The sequence below is a fragment of the Melospiza georgiana genome, chromosome 6 (genome assembly GCF_028018845.1).
Source record: "Melospiza georgiana isolate bMelGeo1 chromosome 6, bMelGeo1.pri, whole genome shotgun sequence".
Lineage (NCBI taxonomy): Eukaryota > Metazoa > Chordata > Aves > Passeriformes > Passerellidae > Melospiza > Melospiza georgiana.
Window position 1 is genome coordinate 51,896,553 of NC_080435.1, and position 19,548 is coordinate 51,916,100.

Consider the following 19,548-nt stretch of genomic DNA (forward strand, 5'->3'; position numbering starts at 1 on the left):
AATCCCCCCAAAAAGTGTTCAAAAAAGTTCACAAGCAAAACCTTGTATCTAAAGACCTTACTGTGGATATTTAATTTAACCCAATTGCAAGTTGACAGTATCTTCTTAAGCCTAAAACATGAATAGGCTAAATGAATCTGTTTTAAATATTTTTCCTGAACTTTCTGATAAATTCCCATTAAATTGGTTTTGGTATTAAAGAACACCTTCAATACACAAAACCAGATGATCAAAAAAAAAGTATTTCCCCTTACTTCTTATGAAGTATAAAGGAAGAACAGATGCATAAAGTGCCTTTTGAGAAATGCTACTCTCATTTCATTTGAAAACCTACAAATGCCATCGCACACCAGACTGTTATCAGGCCTTTCCCTTTGCAGTGAAGTTGCAAACTTATTTGTTTCAAGTGCAGAAATTCACTTCAAAATGTTCAGGGAACAGGAGAGTCCTTTGCAAATATTTCTGTTAAAAGAGTTGGAACCTACTGAGCTGGTGGAACTAGAGGACTGAAAGAAAATGGAAGGTGAAGATACAATCATTCTTTTTCCAAATTCCTCTTCCACTTCTTTTGGCTCCTAGGCCAAACTTCAGCTCCCTGTGTCTGGGAGATTTTAAGGAGAATCTTGGTCATAGTTATACTTGAAAACTTCTGGGTAGAAAAAAAAAGACCTGCACAATAAAACTTACCCTGAAGGAATTGAGGTGATTCCAGGATGTCTGCCACAGATGAATTAGGCAGGAATTTCACCAGCATTTCCTGACTATTAAGTATTCTCTTTCTAATTTAGCTGTTAGTTACCCTGCACCTGCTTTAGTCTGTTTGAACATCCTGAGGACAAGCAGAGGCCACGTAATCTTGGATATTGCTGGTGGGGATTTCCAGCACCCCTGGCTGGCAGGCAGGGTGACACACAGGCTCTGGTGGCAGCCAGGGGCACTGGGCAACCAGCTCTGGGTGAGAGCAGCTGTGCCTGGCAGTGCTGGCACAGAGCCCTGCACCCTGTGTTTGCTGGTGAGGTGTTTGTGGTGCTGCTACATGGGTGCTGCCAGCTCCACAGGGAAATATTTAGTAGCAGAGAAAGAGACAAGACTTGTTAAGTACAGGGTTTTTTTCCCCTCTTATCCCTTCTCCCAGCCTGCACTGAGTGGGGAAGGTGTTCAGATGGGATCGAGCCAGCTCAGCACATGTGGCTGTGTGTGCATGTCAGTGCCTGCCAGCTCAGTGCACTGCTGTGATGCTGGCAAAGTATTTCTGACCATTGTGGTCCCTTCCAAGCTTAAAATATATCTGTTCTAACTCCTGGTGTCTGTCAGTCTAGTTCACTGGTATTTAAATGATGAGCCTGTACTATGTAAAGCACATAAGTACACAGGCATTTAAATACCTGCTATCTCATCTGTTGTTTAATAGGATTCTTAGTGATATCATTTTTATATAGCAGGATTTCACACCAAGTAAGCATGAACATGACAGTGTACTTCCTGGATGCTAATTCAGGATAAATCTTAAACTAGCCCACAGTGCAACCACACTTCCTCATGTGGCAGTCCCAAAGTTTTGTCTAGTAGCAATATCATTTATTGCCTTGACTCCTGATTCAACTCTGTGACTGAGACTGGAGCACCTGCATTTTTCCTTACATATCTTTCCTTAAGTTAGCACAGCTGCATCACACAGAGAACCCAGCATATCTCTAAGAGAACAGTGTAAACTCAACCTTTCAATGTCTTTTTCTCTACCTCCAAGGCAGAGTAGCTCTGCCCAGAGCTCAGGATTTTTCACTTGCATCCTTGTGGTACCCAGCATCCAGCCTGAGCACTCACTGACACGCTGTGTTGCAGTCTGCAGTATTGACATTATGTTCATTTGAACTTACCATGCTCTTTCCAAGAAATCCAATAGATAAATCTTCCCAGCATATCTAGGATAATCTTTAGAGCTTGCTGCTCAAGCAGTGGAGGGATAGTGAAATAGGTAGGGTGTTGTATCAGGCAAATGCTGGCAAATGCTGGCAAAACCTTTCTGGAGCTGAGCCCTGGCTGGAGCACACCATGAAGATATCCTCCATGTCAGGGGAGTTTTGGCTCTGCCCAGGTCAGGCTGCAGGGTATGAACAGCATGAGGCACATGTATCACATTAAATAAGCACAGAGAAATCCAATGACATTGAAACTGTACCAAAGACATGGCTCAAGTTCAGAAAGCTCAGTGGTGGCACTGTGGGTGACACTGGCACAGGGTGCAAAGGTGAGCCTGGGGCCCCAGCTTCACGTGCTGCCATCGTGCTGCCATCGTGCTGCCATCGTGTTTGTCTTGCCTTTATCTCCCCTGTCAGCCTCTCACCAGTAAAACCTTTGTGTTGGGCTTTATGATGGCCAAGGGGGAGCAGCAGCTCCTGAATGCCTGCCCTGCCCCCAGGCCCAGACCCAGCAAACCACTCCCAGGGCTGTGCCCTGCTCAGCCTGCACCTTTCACAAGTTAGCATTGATGCAGCTGTGGGGGGGACAGTCCCCAGCACAAATCCATCCCTCTGTAGGAGAGCTCAGCCTGTCACTGCTTGGGTGTGGTCAACACAGAAATTCAGAAGCACAGAGGAGAAAAACAGTCACAAGTGTCAATATCCAAGTCTGATTTATTGGAAACATTCCAGTAGTCCTCTCTAAAGGTCAGTGTGGCATGTGAGGTGCATTGGCCCCCTTAGATACTTTCAGACATAAACACACATTTTTCTATATCAAAAGATGCTTACACCTCTTTTCATAACTACTAACTGTGCTCCAAATTTAAGCTTTAAGAAAACATAGGTTTTTTTTCCCTCTGCAAACCAACAAGACATGGAACATTTGATGTGTGTTCATACCTTGCTGCCTCGTACATGACTTTCCCAAGGCTCCCATGTCTGGGGCACAGGTGCAGATATAGAGCTGCCTCGAGCAATGTTTCAACATTGTCAGAAAAGCAGCTATGATGGAAATGGCAATCATTCCTCTGCAATAATGTGGTAAATAGGGATGCTATTTTTAACCAAAAAAAAAAAAAAGAAAGGCTGTGGTGTTCAGTCAGTTGTACAAGTATCACCTCAAGTAGTTTGTTCCTCAGGGGCATTAGCTGTTGGCAATCACTTCACTAAACCCTCAGACTGTTCCTGTTAGTTATAACATCTTGCCATTCACTTGTCCACTCCATGCTGGAAATTTTTATTGACTGAGAATGATCAGGACCTCAGTGTATAAGGGCTGGGGGACAACTGACTCAGGGTGAAAATCACTGCAAAGGGCTGTATTTGGCAATGCTGGGTAAGTAACACCTAACCCACTGCAGGTTTTGTTTTGGTTCCTATATCCAGCTATATCAATCTGTGGCTACAGGTCTGGTTTTAGATCAGCTAATTTATCATTATTATCATTATTTACATGTTATTAGAGTTTTCCTGTCCACATTTGCCGTGGTAAATTCTGAGTGACCAGGATGCCCAGCCCTCTGGCTATTTGTGTGCTCCTGAAGGCATTTCCCAGCACAAGAGCTGCCTATGCTCTGCCTTCTCCTTGCTGTTCTCACTTCCAACTTAAACACTGCTGCACCTTCAGAGAGAGAACAGAATGTTTTCAAACCTAGACAGCCATGCAACGCCAAGGAAAAGAGAGCAGGAGTTCGGACCAGCCCTATGTCTCACCAGCTTTTCAAATTCGCATTGGGACTTCACCTAAGAGTTCCCAGTTCTCTCTGCTTGTGGTCGGCTCCCAGATCTCTCTCGCTCCTCGCCTTTTCCCGGGAATGTGCAGGTTGGCAGAATGTCCACGCGGTGGCAGTTCAGTCCCCAGCAGCACGGGGACACGCGGGGAGGCTCAGCTCGGCCCAGCCCAGTCCAGCCCAGCTCAGCTCAGCGTGTGGCTGCCGGGCAAATCACAAACACAGGAGCGTCTTGGGATCACGTCCTTCACTCGAGGGTATAGAAACACGTTAGAATGCAAACAAAGGGTTGTATTAAAGTTTGTCGGAACACAAACAAAAGCTTTTATTGAAGGTCATCTTTAAAGCACGAAAAATAAGATAATTTCTTATTCTTTCCAGGCTGAATACTTAGGGGGAGTTATCAGGATAATTATATTTGCCTGAGATTGTGAGAGCATACCTGATTTACTCAGGGATTAGAACTGTATCACCTAGCCTCTCTTTCCCATAAAAATGTATAAAATACAAAATATTTTATCACCTCCCAGTTAGCTGCTCACAAACAAGGTACAAGCGGGACTTTTTCACAGGAATTATTCTGAGACTGATTCCAAATGAAACAACAACTTACACATAGTTATGATCTATCCTTGAAGTATGCTGAAAAAATATTGATGACACTCCGAAAATCAGTGTTTCATGAGGAAGTTCACTGAATGTCTTTAAAACCATGGTTTCATCAGCTAGCTTTAAACATCAGCTTTAGTGTTTAAACTTTGTCTGGGTGATGCTATTCTTGCTATAAGCTATATCTTTCCTAGTGATGGATACTCATAGTGTGTTGTCATTATATGCACTGCCTGACCAGTGGGAAGGAATGGTAGCTTTTTTCTGAAAACAGGCAGTTTTAAAACCACAGCCTTAACAGGGGAAAAAACCCCAGTCTTGAAGACTTCCAGGGATGTGGCATCCACAACTCCTCTGGACAACCTGTTCCAGTGCCTCACTACTCTCATAGTAAAGAATTTATTCCTAATATCTAATCTAGATCTACCTTCTTTAAGTTCAAAGACATTCTCCCTTGTCATGCACTTGTGACAAGCTCTTTTGCAGCCCCAGCAATAAGGTCTCTCCAGAACCTTCTTATTCTATGGGCTGAACAGCTCCGACTGTCTCAGCCTGTCTTCATCGGAAAAGTGCTCCAGTCCTGTGAGCATCTTCGTGTCTTCCACACTCACCCACACACCCACACATCTACATCTATACCCACACCCACACATCTACATCTATACCCACACCCCACACACACACCCACAGACACACAGACAGACATACACACAGACATAAACACACACACCGTGTGCCTGTGTTTTACAGCACCGCGCCCCAGCGCAGGCCGCCGCCGCCGGGCTCTTTAACTGCGGCCGTCCCCGCCCGCCCCGGGGCCTGGCTCGGCCCGCCCGCCCTTTGCTCCTCGGGCGGCGGGAGACGCTGTCAGTCGGCGGGGATGGAGGTGCTGGGGGCGGCGGTGGGGCTCCTGCTGGCGCTGGCCCTCCTGGCTTTCGTGCTGTACTGCTGCTACGTGCAGTACATCCACGCCAAGTACGACTACATCCCCGGCGCGCCGCGGGAGAGGTAAGGGCCGGCCGGGCAGGCGCGGCGGCGGCGGGCAGGCTCGGGGGCTCCGCTGCCAGGCCGGAGGCGTGAGGCGGCCTTAGAGCAGGAATCGGCCCTCCGGCCGCTGTCCGTGCGAGGGCCGGGCAAGGGCGAGGAGTCACGCAGGCTGGGCACAGCGCTGGTGGGCGCCCGCTCCCCGGGCATCGCTGCGATCCCGCAGCCTGCTCAGCAGCACGGCCTGCCCGGCCGGGGCTGCGCGTCCTGACCTACATGGCCCGAGCGGCTATAGCGGCACTGAGGGGCGCTTAGAGCCGCCCGCAGGAGCTGCGCCATTGCTCCTGACCCTGCAGAGGGGCCTGACAGCGGCGTCAGCCGCGCAGGAGGGACCGCACCGCCGCCGGCCCTCACTGCGCCTGGAGGCACGCTGACACTAACTCCAGCAGGCGCCTTCCGTGCCCTCCTTCATAAGCCGGGTGTTTAGCTTCTGCCAAAAATAAATGAAGACGTCATAAGTGATAAAGGGTGATGAGAAAGCTGCCAGCAAGGCAGTGGCAGAGCTGTCACAAGGAGTCATAGCTCGTGCAGGAGTGTGTGAGCTCCCCATTTAACCTCACCTGTGGGTGCACATGCCCTCCCCAACAGGCCCCAGGCAGAGACACCAGCACTCATACACAGCCTTACGGGGACACCAGCACTCTCCTGCCCGCCTCCAGGCTTCAGCCTGCTTGTGTAATCAGGGTCAGACACCAAGAGTAGAGAGAGGATGATCTTGTCATACCTGAACCTGCTCGTCCTTGGGTTCATTTTGAGCTGTGAGGTAACACCGTGGTGTGACGGCACGCCAGAGGACCTTGTTTGGACCCTGTTTCTTGTGCTGCAGATAGAGCAGTTTCCAGAGCTAACAAAGGAGTTGTGTTGTGTTTCAGGCTTTCACATCTTTTTGGGATACAATTACAAAGGCAGAGTCAAACAAGAGGAGGATTAAAAGTTTCTGTAGATGTTGAGAAACTTTGTAGAGTTCTTGTTATTTTCAGTGCCTCCCAGTTCCAACAGTAATAAAATAAGAGCCTGTTTTTCCCCATAGCTTATTTATACTGAAAAGGATGATAACATGGCTCTCTGTCTCTCAAATGGAAAACAGATCTTGAGTGCAGCTTGCTTCATTTAGAGAGGAGCTTGGCCAAATCTTCCCTCAGATTTATGCAAAGCCAGTGGGAATTCACTATTCACAGTTGAAAGAAGGAATTGATCTCTAAGTTTTTAATGCAGTTATATTTGAAGAGTTAACAGTTTTTATTAGTTTCTTCAATGTCAATATTAACCAGTAATTATCCTCCTCAGTATTTGAAATTATGCAGTTTGGGACAGAAGGAGATGATTCCTAATTTCTCTTAACAGAAATCCATTGACAGAAAGGAAGTTACACTTACCAGGGATAAGCATGTATTAAGGAGCATTTAATGCAAATATCTCTTTCATGTACAGCAATGTAACAGCTGCAGTCAAGATTCACTCAGGCAAAGAGCAAAGCAGTTCATGGGTGATCCCATCCAGACCCAAATATCTCCTACAACACAGCATAAGAAAGAGCACATCTCTGTGCTGCTCTCCCTGGCTGCATGTGAGCCCCAGCCTGTCTGTTGTGCCCAGTTCACCAGCTTGGTGAGGGATGGGCATTGGCACAGCTCAGAGTTAGTTTCATCTTCCCTTTCAAGAAAAACATGAGCAACACTCACTGAGCAACGAGGCTTGCAATCCATACAAATCCCTATGCTGGCATCCTCATGACACTCTTAACCTTCATATTCTGCAGCTTTTTATTTGGACACCTGCCAATCATATGGAGAATGGTGAGGAAACAGGAGTTCACACCAGATGTCTTGCTGCAGTGGTAAGTTGAGGCACATCAATAACATTGAATGGGGTAGTCCTGTAGCACATGAAGAAATCAAGGCACAAAGACCCTTACAGAATTACATCAGTGAGAAGGTTGGGAAAGGAGCCAGAGAGAGAGCATTGACCTTTCAGATCTGATTAGATATTAGAAAAAACTTTTTCACTGGAAGAATGGTTAGCCACTGTAATAAGGATAGTGGTGGAGTAACTTCATGAAAATGTTCAAGAGGCATCTGGATGTGGCACTTGAGGATATGGTTTAGGGGTGATTATGGTGGTGATGGGTTGATGGTTGGATCTTGAAGGACTCTTCCAACTTTGATTATTCTGTGCTGTGATTCTCTCTTAATGGCTTTATTGGCAGGGGACTGCAGTAGTTCCCACTGCAATGTGCTCTGGTCCTTCAAGGTTATTAGGTCTGAGCTGTTACGTGTTGGTAGTTTGTACCATAATTCTCTTTTTTTTAATGTTTTCATCTTACAGGGCAGAGAAATATGGACCTGTTGTACGAATTAATGCCTTTCACAGAATCTCAGTATTGGTTGTGTGTCCTGAAGGAGTGAAGGTACTGAAATAAAGCCAAATCAATGGTGGGGATAGGCCCATCCCTCCTCAACAGAAGAGCTGGTGCCTGATGATCAGAGCAGCACAGAGCAGTCAATCTGTGCTTGGCTCTGGCTGGGTTAGGAGAATGAAGTGCTTTGCTCTCCAGGCTGCCCTGATTTTTTTTTTCCTTGATCAGTTAATTTATTTTGTAACTTTTATTTAAACAGCACATATAGCAAACATTTTCTATTTGTGAAAAGCAGGCTGTCTTCAAGACCTTAGTATCTCAAATGAATGGGGCACAAGAAACCAAACTTCTTTCTCTAAATCTTTGCAATTACAACAGAGTGAAATTTCAGGTCATTGAGCAAAAAAGTGCTAGAGGGATGCAAAGCAAGCTAGCAGCACAGGAACTGGGGAATCAGGGCACACCAAATAATTCATCTACTCTTCAGACTATAGCTGCAGAAGAGGAGAGTAGATATGTATGAGTGAAATTTTGTATTTTGTTTGGAAACAGATTGCACACAGTACTCACTGACCTGAGGTTTGATTTTAGGAGTTCTTGATGTCACCACAGCACCCAAAGGATCCAACGGTGTATGGTAGTCTCTTCAGCCTGTTTGGTGAGAGGTAGGCAAAACCCATCTGTAGCCACTGTGATCTGGAAATAAGTGCAAGATTAATAATATACAAGGAATGTCATTTTGACTCAGACCATTTACCTTAGTGTGGGGATTAATTTCTGACTCCAGACACACGTAAGCAGCATGTAACTATTAAACTATATGTCAAGTCAAATGTCTTCCCAGTCAGGGAGGAGGATATGTTGGACTTTGTTTTACCTTGATCATGTATCCTTTTTCCCCCTGGGGATGTCCAGTTAGTCTCAGAGCAGTCTGCTCAAGACCATCATCAAAGTTCTCAGATTTTAGAGCACTGATTTTAGAGCACTCCATAAGGCGTGGAAGTTTGCAACTTCTAAATTCAATTCCAAAAAAAAGGGAATTTTTCTTTGTTAGTCTGAAGCTTTTAAAAATAAAACAATCCAGTTATAATATTTATTATTTACATAACAGTTGTAATGAACCAGCATCTTATTGGACTCAGCAGTCCACACCTACCTGGAGAAAAAATCTGTGGTTCGGTTGTCATCCACAGTGATGCAATGGTTGCATACTCAAAGGTGCTCCCTACACATGGAAAAATAAAAGAAAGTAGATGTGAAAGACTTACAATTGTGACTACATGGGGTTCAGCAGGCTCCCTTGCACAAACCTGTTCATTTCCTTGTTTTCCTGTGTGCTAGGTTTCTAGGGAATAGCCTGGTAACTGTTTGCAACCATGAGCACTGGCACAAGCAGCGGAGGATAATGGATCCAGCCTTCAGCCGAAGGTAAGGCAGATACTGCTGGGACCTTCCAGCTGGTACTTCTACTGGATTGTCATGCTCCTCCCTGTCATTATTTGATATTTGGATGAAAAAGACCCCAACATTCAGTGACAAAATCATATTTAACATAGAATCCAGCACTCCATTCCCATGCTAAGTGTAATTTGACCAGACTTCCCACAGAGCAGTGACACTCCTATGAACACAGCAAAGGCAGAAAGGTCCCAGGGTTGTGTATCCTGGAGTATGGTTATGGCTGCCTTATCCTGTTGGAAAAGAGAAGGCAGAGGGTTGGTCTGGTTTGATGCATTGTGTATAGGGATAAAGTCCATCTGCAAAGGGCACAGGCCCTTTGCCATGACACATGTTAATTACATGGCAGGGCAGAGCAGGACTGATGTAAGAAGAATGTAGCTCATTCCATAAGCTTGCTTTTTAATGTATTAAGGCAAATTAATTATAAATTTTAAAAAGCTTTACCACTTTCTATGGAAAATAACAAAGGTTATTTTGACTGAGCAAAGATCAGAGTCCCCATTACTCATCTTTATTGATTGTTCAGCTACCTGATTGGTCTGATGGAAACTTTTAATGAAAAAGCAGAGGAGCTGATGGAGAAGCTGGAGAAAAAGGCAGATGGAAAAACAGAGTTTAGCATGCTGTCGATGATGAGCCGGGTGACTATGGATGTCATTGGAAAGGTACCAGCTGTCCCTTTCTTGTTTCCTCTCAACTGGCAGGAAGGGATGGAAGTGATGCCTACCAGCAGCAGGATGGGATCAGGAGCTGGAGGCAGGCAGAAAGACCTTTACCCAGCAGTGCCAGAAGACCTGCAGGACTAATAGTGCCACTTCCATTCAGGCTGAGCCATGGGAAAGGGCAGGTAGGGAAGGGTTTGCATAGTCCAGGTGTGGCCTGCAGGATGGAGACCCTTTGCAAAAGTCCTTTCAGCCTCATGCCTGCCACCCCTCCAAGCCAAAAGGGACACACCAGGGCTCTTCCATGCTTGGAAGGTTGTATTATTGCCATTGCATGTCAGCAGGAAGGCTGCCTTATGCTGCCTTTTCCCTTTCAGTGCCAGCCAATTTGGGATGAATGGAGAATAGTGGTAAATTATTAATCCACTCAAATAAGGAGGAAACATAATGTTGATATTGGCTGCCCCTCACAGCTTCCCGCAAGGTAGGATCCAGCCTGATATTTAACTGAGATATTTTTAGGGGTAAAGGCAGTGCTGTGAGGTCATGCTGCTCTTTCACCCCCACCTCAGCAAGTTGCCTTTTTCTCTCCTGCTTTTCAGGCAGCCTTTGGCCTGGAATTGAATGCCCTGAGTGATGACCAGACACCTTTACCCAACGCTGTGACTAAGATCATGGAGGGACTGAACAAGGCACGCGACCCCTTCATAAGGGTCTGTACTCCCCTCACTTCAGTCCCCTCTCCTCTCGTTCAGCTGCTCCTCCTTGAGTTCATGGAGCCTTGCAAGGTCCATATATGTCAGGAAAACAGCCATCTGTAGAGCTTTCCCTCCAATGGGCATCAAGATAAAATTCATTACTGCTTTAAAAAACTCAGAAATTAATTCCCCCCCTGCATGTGTCTCCTTCTGATATGGTTTTATGCTCTTTTACCCATTAAAAATTGAGATTTTTGCCATTTGTCCATGAAGGATGGCAGCCTTCACTCAGGGTAGAAGAGCATTCTTGCTGTGAAAAAATTATATTTTCAACCCAAATTCATCTACCAAATTCATCTGCTAGGACATGATGGATGTCATATGAAATATTTAAGTAAGGAATTATTCCAGTGTGTCATGAAAGCTGCAATTCAGGCTTTTAGAGCTCCTGTTTTCCTTTTTGAGACCAGGGGTGAGATTCTGCATTGCATGCTGCACTTTGAGAGGTGCTGAATTTTGCTCACAGTGCCCAAAACATCAGCTCTGACTCTTGACAAGACATGACATCAGCATGCACAGATTGAAATATTTCTTATTTCAGCCGAAACCCTTCATCCCCCAGGCATTCAGTTTGTTGCATGGAGAGCAAATGTTTCTGTGACAAGTGTCATTTAGTGCAAAACAAGGTGCTTACATGTAAAATAACACTGACATGATTTTTTACCAGCAAAAGGAATAAAATGACAAAAGAAATTCTGTATTCAGTTCATGCCAGGAAAGCAGAAGATGCTAAAGGAGACCAGGGAGAGTGTGAGGCTGTTGAGACGTGTGGGGAAGCAGTGCATTGACCAGAGGAGAGAAGCCATCCAGAATGGGAAAGAAGCCTCAGTGGATATTCTTACACAGATACTGAAAGGAGATGGTAAGAGACACCTTGCTGTCACTGTTTGAGTGAATTTCTCTGTGGTATGTTTTGCTGTGAAATTCAGGGAGGATTGTTTAGGAGATCTAAACTTGGATCTTCCTTTAAAGTTGTTTTCACACTGAAGAGAGTGAGAATTGCTTTGAAAATTCCCTGTGTCTTTGTTTTGGATCAAGTACTGGTCATGAGTCACCACTGAAATGCCCACTCAGCATCCTCTCTTGATGCCACCTCAGCCAATATGTGCCCAACAGGGCACAGCATTCTGGCTGGTCCAGCTGGGGCACAGGGGCATTTTCTGATTTTATTTGTTTTTCTATCTTAACAGCTCTGGAGGAGACTAGAGATGACGAAAACATTCTGGATAACTTTATGACTTTCTTTGTTGCAGGTTGGTAGCTATTTTAATGCTTGGGTATGTCATGTGGGAAGCTGTACTCATTCTTGAGCTGACTACAAGATTAAGATTAACATCCTTCTTAATCATAATTAACATCATCATTCCATGTGATGGTGCTGCAACCAGGAGTCTCTTGTTGGCAGACCAAATATTATACTGGCATAGGACCAGCTGGGTGAGGGCTGAAGAGAATTCTTAATTTAACAGGCAGATGATATATTGTCCTCTGTCAGTGATACCAACACAGCAAATAATGCCAGGTTGCTGCTTTCCAACCACTGGCTTCCCACCCTGTGTTCCAGCCTCTGCCTTTCCACTGCCCACTGGGGTGCAAGGCTATTCCTTATGGGTTCTGGCCCTTCCACCCAGATCCCACTAAACTACCCAGATCTCACTAAACCTCACCAAAAACATCTTTTACATATTCATTGTGTCTTTGCATCACCTCATCCACATGATTAAATGCCATTCATGCCCAAGTAGAAGAAGGCACTGTCAAGCCAATCAGAAAATGTATGGGCTGAGTAATTATATGAGATAGTTGGGGTTTCTTTGCAGATTTTGCAGATCAAGATGAGTTAGGTTCATAAGAAGGTGTGGTCAAAATGTTGTTCTTTAGCAAGAAAGATGTTATTGCAGCAGACATCTTTGCAGGAGTCTGTTTTCTGTAATGCTTAAAAATAGTACATATGTCTATCCATGAAAAAAAAGGGAAAAGTGTCCACATCAGAGAGTCACAAAGTGGGTAAGGTTGGAAGGGTCTTCTGGTCCAAACTCCCTGCTCAAGCAGGGTCATCCTAACATGTAAAGCAGACCTTTCAAAGAAAGATGATAAGAAGCTCTGTTTTCCCTCAAAAATCAGTAAATCCTTCCTTTTTGGCAGAACTGTGTGTCCCATTATATGACAAGGCAAATCTTGGACCTCACTGGCCCTCCTCTTAGAGAGCTCATGACCAGTAGGTGCTGCATGCAACCAGTGCAGCTTTGCTTAGGCATGATGGGTCATATCTTTGCCAGCTATGTCCTTTTCTTGTCATTGTTGAAAGCTCTTTATGTAGACTTTACATGCCTTTTATTATTTCCTTTATTTTCTAGCATATTTAAAATAAAACATTTGGGATTTGATGTTTAAAACTTCCTATTCACAATCACCTTGTAGACCACCTTTGTATCATGTCAGTATTTCATACTAACTTTTAAACTGGTTTTTGTTATCATTAGGTCATGAAACCAGTGCCAATCAGATGACATTTACAGTAATGGCACTGGGTCAGCATCCTGAAATACTGGAAAGGTATGTGTGCTCCAATTTTCAGACCCAGCTAGATGTTAATTGCAAGGTGAACTTAATTGTAAAGGTTATTAAAAAGATAGGATCATTAAATTCTAGCCTCCCTTCCAAAATAAACAGTTTCCTAGTACCATTATATCCAAAATGGTACAATGGATTATTTCAGTTTCACCTAGGTGATTTTTTTCAAAGCCTTTATACATGCCAGGTCCCAAATGCCCCCTGATTCAGCTGCCTTGTATGCACATTGCCTCATCCTGATATGAGGTACAAGTTCAGGAAGCCTGGATGGGAATTGGTTGGCATTTTGCCTGAGCATGGGTGTTCAAGTCCAACTCAGTGTCTGGAATGTAAAATAATGTGGTTTATCAACTTGCCTAGCAAGAAACAGGCATCTGCATCTCACAGGTTTTAACTGACCTGCAGGGCTCAGGCTGAAGTGGATGAGGTTCTTGGTGCCAAGAGAGACGTTGACTATGAGGACCTTGGCAAGCTCACCTACTTATCCCAGGTACTGTAGGAGTGAGGTAAGGTACCAGGCAGAGCTGTTTGGTAGCACCTCTGACGTGTCATGGAGGAGCTCCACACTTTTAAAATTTTAAAAACTATGCTAATATTTTATCCTGATAGTGTTTGTCCCCAGAGAGTCCGCCAGCAGGTAGCCTGACACATTTGCAGCAGCCCAGACTTATTGGGAAGATGCTCCTCAAATTTACAGATTCCTTCACTGCTTTCCTTAATTATTACCAGTCTGGAAGCTAGACTAGAGTTGCACAATCCCTATCTGTTTAAGGTGAAACAATAGCTTGTAGTAATTTTAAGAAAGGTGTGCAAATTTGAGCCCAACCTGTGTGTGAACCCCACACACTTTCCTTATTCACTGCTCCATTTTTGTTTGATTATTGTTAAAGCATTTCCAGCTATGATCTCACCATATGCAATAAAGTGGGATTTGAGGATAGCCAAAAATAGTGGCTGGGTTTTCTAATGTCAATTTTTCATTATTCAATCTTGAAACACTCTTCAGTCACTCGGGGGTAGTGGGGGAAAGAGTTTGGTCCTAAAAGAGGTCTTGTGTATAGAAGGGCTTGGTTGGTAATGAACTGCAAAGCCAGGGTTGGCTATTAGCCAGTGTTTGTGTTGCATTTCCTTTCTTCACAACATGGGGGACACCAGTAGCCCTCAGGAGAGGCTGAATCACAGTCCTGGCAGCTGTTCTGCATAAATTGCCCTGTGATTTTAGTAGTCCACCATGATCCTTTTTGTTTTAAACTGCCCCGCTGAGGTGAGCAACAGTGTTTTACCATGTGGCATATCCCATCCCACAGATTACCGTGCATGGATAGCAGATAGATTTCATAGGTCTATTTCTCATAAGGAAAAGGCAATTCTGTGTGATTACAAAAATCAGCAGGCTTCCTTAGGCTTCTCCAAATGCCACCACAATTATACCACTCCAATTAGGATGAGGTATCTAAGCCTTTGAGTTTTAAAACAGATCACATGACAGCTCCTCAAAGCAGACAGTTTATTTAACAGCACAATCTTGGATCTGTACAATCAAAATCAGCCACCCTTGGTCAGAGCCAGTCCATCACTGGAGTATCAGAGACTGTGGGGCTCCTCTCCTGTTGTTCAGGCAATCCTGAATCCTTTTGTCCAGGTTTCTTTTCCATTAGTCCACTCGTGCATGCACACTGTTAATTGCATTTTCAGTGTGATGCTCATGTGCACTGTTAATTAGGTTTCACTTTGATGAAATAAGCCATTCTTACAGCTCACTGACACCAAAAGAAGTGGTCTTGTTCCATTTTTTTCTCAACATTCCCTATTCATTTTCCTTTGCCAGGTTGTTTTTTGTCCTTTTGGGGCTCTAACCTGGTTCAGCCCCTCAAGCAGCAGAAGCAAAGGCAGAAGCAGACAAAGGCAGGAGCTGAGAGTGAGAAGGAGGTGGGAACCATCACCCACCCTCATGGCAGCCAGTGCCCAGAGCAGCTCATCAGGGGCAGGAGACTTCACTCTTAGATATTCCCTCTCAGTTTGCTTCCTAATACTTTTTTGCTTAGTTGTTCATCTGACTTGAGGTGTTAGATCTGTTCCAGGATCTCTTCTGAGTTTTGTGTCTTTTTCTCTCTATTTTACCAGCTGTAAGAAAGAACCTGGCCTGAAGGAGCTGACTTAGCCATATATTTTGCCCACAGGAGTCCAAGGCAGATAGACCAAAGTCAAAATTTCCCATTTCGCAGAAGTGAAAGGCCACAGGGAGGCAATTAATTTTACTTCAGCTTCCTGCAGTGTATAACTAACTGACCTCTTGTGCTTTTTGCTGCCCCAGGTTCTGAAGGAGTCGCTGCGGCTGTACCCGCCCGTCTCAGGGACACTCCGCAGGCTGGAGAAGGAGCACGTCATCAATGGCATCAAAATTCCTGCCAACACCACGATCTTTGTGAGTCCCATCCACCTGCAGCAGCTTGGAGCTGCCCCACTTAATGTGGATGAGAAAGCCAAAATCTTCCCTGGGCATATTTATACTTGCTTCTCTAAAATTGTGACCAAAACTGGGGTATGGATTAAAACTCTCATTTGGGACTGGAGAGTGGAAAGCATTTATGGTTTTATACCTCTGACAGCAAAGAGGCATTTCCAGTGTGTTGCTCCTGACTAATAAAAATAACTCTTTCTTGGCAGCTCAACACTTATGTGATGGGAAGGATGGAAAAGTTTTTCAAGGATCCACTTACTTTTGATCCAGAGCGATTCAGCAAAGATGCACCTAAGTGAGCCTCTTTTTATTCCCATGTTATTAAATATGTATTAACAAACCATTAAAGGAAGAGATTTTAAGGGAAAGAAAAGTAGAATAAAACTATTTTTCCATTCCAGTACAACTAACACAAAATCATCCAAATGTAAATAGAGAGCAATAATGCACAGTTCAAGAATTCTTTAGACCACATGTAGCCTTTAAAAAAAAAGACCAATGTTATTGTTATTAAATGTTTATATTGAGGTCAAAGCTTTGCGCCCAAACCAGGTTGAATATTTGCCTTAGTACATTGCAAGCATTTAATGCATGACAGCCCTGGTCCCAGGGTGCTTGAAATGTCTCCATATTAGACAGGGGAGAAGAGCCTGAGGGAGAGAAGATGCTGTTCAGCCACGTGGGCAGGCAGCCTAAGTCTAGTCAGTGGTCAGGAGTGCAATAGAAGGAACCAGTAAGTGACTAAACAGATGCACAGATCAGCACCAGCTACTTCATGAGTCAGGAGTTTTCCTTCAGCCTAGAGTTAGTCTGCTCTCCTAAACCAAACACCCCCTCACTCAAATGGTTCAGAGCTGCCCAAAAGAGCAATAACTGGGCAGATTGTGATGTCCTCATGACAGGCTGAAGAGCATCTAGAGTGTGCTTGACATTCAGCTTTGAAATAAGGCTTGCATCAAAACAGCTCTGGCAGCTGAGCCATGCAGTTAACAGAGATGACAAGGAAACGTGCTGCTGAGCTGTATTGCTGCTCTGAAGCAAAAAAGAGTTAATTTGGAGACTGCTTTAACGAGTCCAATAGGTGAGGGGATATTTAGACCATTTCCTTGCTGCTGTGATGAAATATTTGCTTGTTTCTTTACAACCAAGTTGTCAGAGTGACAATTTTGACCATTTTTCTTTGCAGGCCATATTACTGCTATTTCCCATTCTCTCTGGGACCCCGATCCTGCATCGGGCAGGTGTTTGCGCAGGTGAGTAGAGGTCTGGAACAACTCTTGGTTTGCAAGCACAGGGCCAGCTCAGGGTGTGCTGACCATGGTGGGGGTGGGCACCAGAGGCCACACTGATGTGCACTGCCCCTCTTCTCCTCAGAGGGAGGATCTCCCCCCATGCCCATGACAGGCATGTCTCTCAAATGCTGCCCCAGGAGCAAACATCCAAGGTGTCTGCAGGGAGGAGCAGCAGGCTGCACTCCTTCCAAACTGCCCTGGGCCAGCCTGCTTGAATCCAAACCCCTCAATGGGAATCACAGTCAACATTCCTTTGCCAGCCAAGGTCAAGCACACAGGGGATGTGCAGGGGGTCTTGGGGATCATCTCATGGCTGCCACTGCCAGAATCAAGGCAGGTAAAACATCAGCTGAAGGAGGACACAAGCCAGAACTGGCACAGAGAAGGTGAGGAAGGGGCTACATGGACAGAAAGAACAATTTAATGTGTGTGAGCATGGCAGAGAGCGTTTCAGGACAGCCAGAGGCCAGTGCTTTGGGTCTGGGCTGTGAGCTCATCTAAGCACCAGTGCTCAGAGTGCTTTAGTTTTGCAGTCTGACTTCCAAAATGGGTTTTACACAGAAACAGAAAGAGTGATCTTAGTGCCTGTCAGTTGTCTTCAAATCCAGGAAGTCCCAGGTTTCCTGCTCAAACTCAACCTGCTGCATTAACAGAATAACGTTTAACTTTCAAATCTCTGTATTGACAAAGCAGTATAAGATAGTAGACTGACTTTAAGCTGTATTTGCTGTCACTGACTTCTATTTTCTTCTAAACAGATGGAAGTAAAAGTGGTGATGGCAAAGCTGCTGCAGAGGTTTGAAATACAGCTGGTGCCAGGACAGAATTTTCGACTCATCGAGGCTGGAACCTTAAAGCCACTAGATGGAGTAATTTGTAAATTAAAGCCAAGGAGCTCTGCAAGACGCTGCCAGGCATGAGTGCTCAGGCATGCTGCTGGTAGTGGTTCTTCTGATTTTGAAAATCTTGGCACTAATCAAAGGTTGGATTTTGTAGACCCATTTAGAGGACTACTAGACTGAAATTATTTCTAAACTTCCTTATAATTTAGTGAAGAAAACCTAGCTCATGGTTTCCACTAAGCTCATATCCAACACAACATGGTCTAAGTAAGCCCTTGTTTGGGGAGTTTCTTTCTTACACAATGAAATCAGAAAAGAGTAGAGCATAGATATGGGCTGAATTGAGGAAGAGATGTTTGGAGATAGTCTCTTGGTCAAAGCAGTTTTTCTATCCCTGCTCCAAATGTGAATAACAATTGATAGGAACAATCTGGAAAAAAAACTCAAAAAATCAGAGTCTGAGGCCAATAGTTTTTCCTTGTGCTACTGCCTGATTTTTATTCAGTCTCTTCTGCTTTTCTTTTGATATTATGAAAAGCATAGATTCCCAGTCCACACTGTAGAAAGGGAGTATCCTGCTTCCTCCTGCCCCTCCACACAGCTGGTGCTCATTCTTCTGAGACACTCTTCTTTGTGAGGAAAGTCTTGCTGTGTTTATTTTAACCTGGATTTTTCCCCATATTTTTTGCCACAAAGCTACAGTAACAGTTAAACCAGATGGTCTAGCAGGTACAGGAGGGCTGCAAATAAGTGCCTGAACTAAATGCTGCTTAAAATGGTGTTGCCACTGAAGAAATGTGTCTGCAATTTGAGCCAGAGACAGGAAGGTCCTGCACCCCCTTGTGCTGCAGATGTGCCTGAAGATGTGTCTGTGAACACTGCATGTAGGCTTGCAGCCAGGCCCTGCTAGGGAGAAAAAACACTATCATTTGAAAATGCTGCCTTCCAGAAATGGGCATACCTAATAGGAGTTGGACCTCCTCTATCATGAAATACAGAGAATTAAAGGCATTTGATGCTTCCACTTTTGTTTCTTATCTTTCTGAATTAAAAGAGCAAGAACACAGTCTGCACACTGTCAGCTTCCTGTGGTGGTTTCCATACTAGGAGGGCAACATCCCAGAGCTTTTTCTGACCTTGCTGCTGTTGTGCACCATCTCATTCAGTGCAGCAGTGGGATACAGGCCCAGAAGGTTGATGCTACAATCAATACCTCACAGTGTGGTAACATGACTTTCACCTGGGGTACCAGTACCTGTATTGCAAGGGAAGGTTTAATCCATCTATCAATAGACCAGCTCTTCAAGACCTTGTGCTGGAAATCTGATTATATCCTCCCAGACATTAATGAAAGCTCATTGGGAAGGCTGAGGACTCTTCAGCTGGACATGTGTTCCCAGGAGCTGATGCAGGATGTCCCATGCCAGGCAGGCTGGATGTGCTGGTGGCATAACAAATGTCTGAATCCTGGGAATGTGTCAAAGGCAGGGCAGTATCTTGGGGCTGTGGGGAGTGGGGGGGAAGCTGTGACAGGAGTGGCATATGCTATGGACTGCACACAGACAGCTCGACAGACCCTGGCAAATTGTGCTGTGGAAATGTGAGATGCCACCACACCAGGGCTCTGCTCAGTGCTACCAATGAACTAGCTGAGATCCATTAGTTACACACACCTAGGTGCCTTCTGCCACCTCTACAGTGAGGTCAGGCACCTCCAAGGAGGGCTCAGGGGGGGTGTAGGCATGTTAAAAGTCTGCAGTGAGTTCTGTGAGCCCTCACATGCCCAAGACTGGAGCTT

General features: G+C 44.9%; 1 protein-coding gene across 1 annotated transcript; it reads left to right on the forward strand.

Moving 5' to 3' along the window:
- Positions 1-5,114: 5,114 nt before the first annotated feature.
- On the forward strand, positions 5,115-18,823 carry LOC131085141 (cholesterol 24-hydroxylase). The gene is made up of 15 exons (XM_058026987.1): positions 5,115-5,308; positions 7,104-7,181; positions 7,670-7,751; positions 8,292-8,365; positions 9,042-9,128; positions 9,688-9,826; positions 10,426-10,536; positions 11,287-11,443; positions 11,772-11,834; positions 13,065-13,137; positions 13,561-13,645; positions 15,470-15,580; positions 15,823-15,911; positions 16,803-16,869; positions 17,667-18,823. The coding sequence occupies exons 1-15, from the start codon at positions 5,181-5,183 to the stop codon at positions 17,826-17,828; spliced, it is 1,506 nt and encodes a 501-aa protein (XP_057882970.1). The 5' UTR covers positions 5,115-5,180; the 3' UTR covers positions 17,829-18,823.
- Positions 18,824-19,548: the final 725 nt, after the last annotated feature.

Bases quoted from the DNA above. Each gene is read 5' to 3' on its own strand.
- LOC131085141 (XM_058026987.1), top strand. From the start codon at position 5,181: ATGGAGGTGCTGGGGGCGGCGGTGGGGCTCCTGCTGGCGCTGGCCCTC. The intron at 9,129-9,687 runs GTAAGGCAGATA...TTGATTGTTCAG, and splicing joins GATCCAGCCTTCAGCCGAAG to CTACCTGATTGGTCTGATGG. The intron at 10,537-11,286 runs GTCTGTACTCCC...TTCTGTATTCAG, and splicing joins CACGCGACCCCTTCATAAGG to TTCATGCCAGGAAAGCAGAA.